The following is a 2,707-nucleotide window of genomic DNA, read 5'->3' as shown; positions in this document are numbered from 1 at the left end:
TTGTGTGCTGTGATGATGCTTAGGGAAGGAATGTAAAATTAAGTTACAAAAAAAAAGTTTCAGGAAAAAAATATATATCTATTCTATGACTGCAGTAAGATATATAGCCCCAGCTAGGTGCAACTTTATAGGATGCATAAAGTTAGACTTGTGTTCATGGAAATGTATATATCACCTGTGTTTGCTATGAAAATATTTAGATTAATTAAGGTCTTTAGTAATTCAATAAAATGTGTGGGGGGGAAACAGTATAGAAAGCAAACATAGATACCAGAGACAGTGTGGGAGGAGAGTGAGAGATGGCAGAGGGTAAGAGATAGGGAATCAAGGATGGGGGGGAAAAAAGCAAACCATACAGAAAACAAGAAATGGAAGATTATTTGCTGGCAATAACATGTTTGTTGATGTGCTTGATTGAGACAATATACAGTGTACTCTGGATGGAAAATCTCATTTTGTATGCTGTAATGATGTACAGTGAATGAATGCAAATAAATAAATTGAAATAAAATTTAGAAAGGAAGAAGAGAAGTAATCTCAGAAGGTAGATATGATATAGCTGGGAAGAGTGATGAGTAAAGAAATTGGGAAATAAATGAATAGATCTAAAGAAAAAAATTATTATTATTTTTTATTGTTTTTTTCCTCAGATATTTTCAATCCACAGTTGGTTGAATCCATGGGTGCCAAATTTGAGGATATAGAGTTCTGACTGGACATAGGGTTTGTTACCTGTGGTTTTACGCATCCAAGGCAGGTCCTGGCACATAGCCCTTGTGATAGATAAGTGGGGGACTACTACATTGGTCAGTGCTCTATTCTCAGCACTTGCAACCCTGATAAACACATAGGTAGTGATGATAATCACTTGTGAGTAAATGCATACTCCCCAGTCTTGTAGGATTTTTGTGTTGTGTTGTGTTGTGTTGTGTTGTGTTTTTGATTTAAAGAGAGCATCTCTTTTTCTTTTCAATTTGTGTTGATGTCTTCCCTGAGCGAGACACAGATAAAGAGACAACACCTCTAATAAGATCTCAGTGTCATAATCCTCTCCTAGCCTTAGCCAGTCCCTGATTACAGACATAAACATGCCCAGTGAACTCAGGAAGGTCTCCAAACATGAATCCAGAACCTTTCCATGTGGGGTCAGCCTTGCAGTGTCACCTGTCACCACTATGTCACTGTTCAGCCTCCAGTGGTGTGATTTACATTCTTAGACATCTGGTCTTACCAACCAGGTGAGACCTGGAGAGCACAGACTACTTTTTAGACCCCTGCAGAACCTTGGCACCTGGCACTGCACCCCCGACATGATGTGAATGTGTTGTTGATAGTAAAGGAAGGGTAATAGACTTAAGTTATGGCAAAAACATTTTACATCAAACTTAAGGCAACATTTTTGGCCTACAAGAGCTGGACAGTTGAAGGAAGACCTTTAGCAAGTAGAACTTTTTTTTTTTTTAATCTTTTTTTTTTTTTTTTTGGAGAGGTTTTTACTATAGAGAGAAAGCGAGAAATCACCCCTCAGGGGGGGTGGCCACACTGCAATCCCTTCTCCTCCATTCTCCTCTCGGGATCTTGGGTATGCACGCACACATGCTTGGCATGAGTTTTTAAGCCACCAGGTCTGGGACCCGTACCACACCAGTTTACTACACCTTCCAGTTTACACCAGGGGGCCTGGTGGAGCCCAGAGTGGGAAATGGAGGGAGCTGCCTATAACAGGTGCACATGGCTAGTGTTGAATTTCCAGACTCATGGTGGATTGATGGAAACCTTTCTTCACCAACAGAAAATGAAGCTTTTCATAAGGAGGTATTAGTTTAAAAAAAAAAAAAAGATTTTATGGAACTAGCAAGATAGAGTTATGGATTTGAATTTGCCATTTGTTGGCTAATCTGAGATTGTTTCTGCATCTGCAAAATGGAGTAATAGCATCTATCTCTAAGAGTAAATGTAGAATTCAGTGAGACAGTGTGAACAAGTTTGTGTATAATGCCTGGTCTCTCTCAGGTGTTCTGCAAAGGGCGAGGATGTCATTTGTCATCATCTTTTGTACAGTCCTTGCCCTGGAAGTTCTTCCTAACTTAATCTCTTCAAATTTAGTAAGGAGCAACCACAGCCAGAGTGTCTACATGGTCAATCTTCATACAAAGGTTTTATGCATTTACCTGCCAGTTCCTTGTAGAGACCATCCCCATGGGATGAAGCAAGGGTCAACATGGTGGCAATACTGCCCCTCACCTTCTCTGTGATTCCGTTCTACAAGACAAGCAGATTTCATCTGTTAGGATGGCGCAGCCCAAGAAAACATGAATCTTATAAAATAGACTCCACCTATCCCCATGCCAGAGAGCATACAGATTGGAATTGACCAAGTCAAAGTCAGGCCCACGGGTAAACAACCTGAGAGTATACCAAATGGACCAAGAGTCATTAGGATAATATTTCGGTGGAGTCCCACCTATCCTAGTATCTCCTTTCTTGCCTGTCAAGGCTCTTGGGGGACATTTGTGCTGGAAAAAGAAATGTTATACACTGTAAAGATGTGATTAAATGTAAATTAATTAATTAATTTAAAATTTTCCACTGGGGAAAAAATGAAAGACTCTTGGGGGACTATACCTCTGGTGCTGACCTACTGAATCAGGAGCTAATGAGGATGAACAGAGGCATGGGTAAAAAAAGAGCAACTGCAAGGTTGGGA

At 40.1% G+C, this 2,707-nt stretch overlaps 1 protein-coding gene across 1 annotated transcript in view; it reads right to left on the bottom strand.

Annotated features, from left to right (window-relative positions):
- Window positions 1-2,707, bottom strand: part of NUGGC (nuclear GTPase, germinal center associated) — a 56,894-nt gene that overhangs the window by 5,264 nt on the left and 48,923 nt on the right. Inside the window, 1 exon segment of the mRNA XM_006153216.3 lies at window positions 2,172-2,262. Coding sequence (XP_006153278.1) covers window positions 2,172-2,262 — 91 coding nt within the window.

This window comes from Tupaia chinensis, unplaced genomic scaffold (genome assembly GCF_000334495.1).
Source record: "Tupaia chinensis unplaced genomic scaffold, TupChi_1.0 Scaffold000366_1, whole genome shotgun sequence".
NCBI classification, from domain to species: domain Eukaryota; kingdom Metazoa; phylum Chordata; class Mammalia; order Scandentia; family Tupaiidae; genus Tupaia; species Tupaia belangeri.
This window is presented reverse-complemented; position numbering and strand designations above follow the sequence as displayed.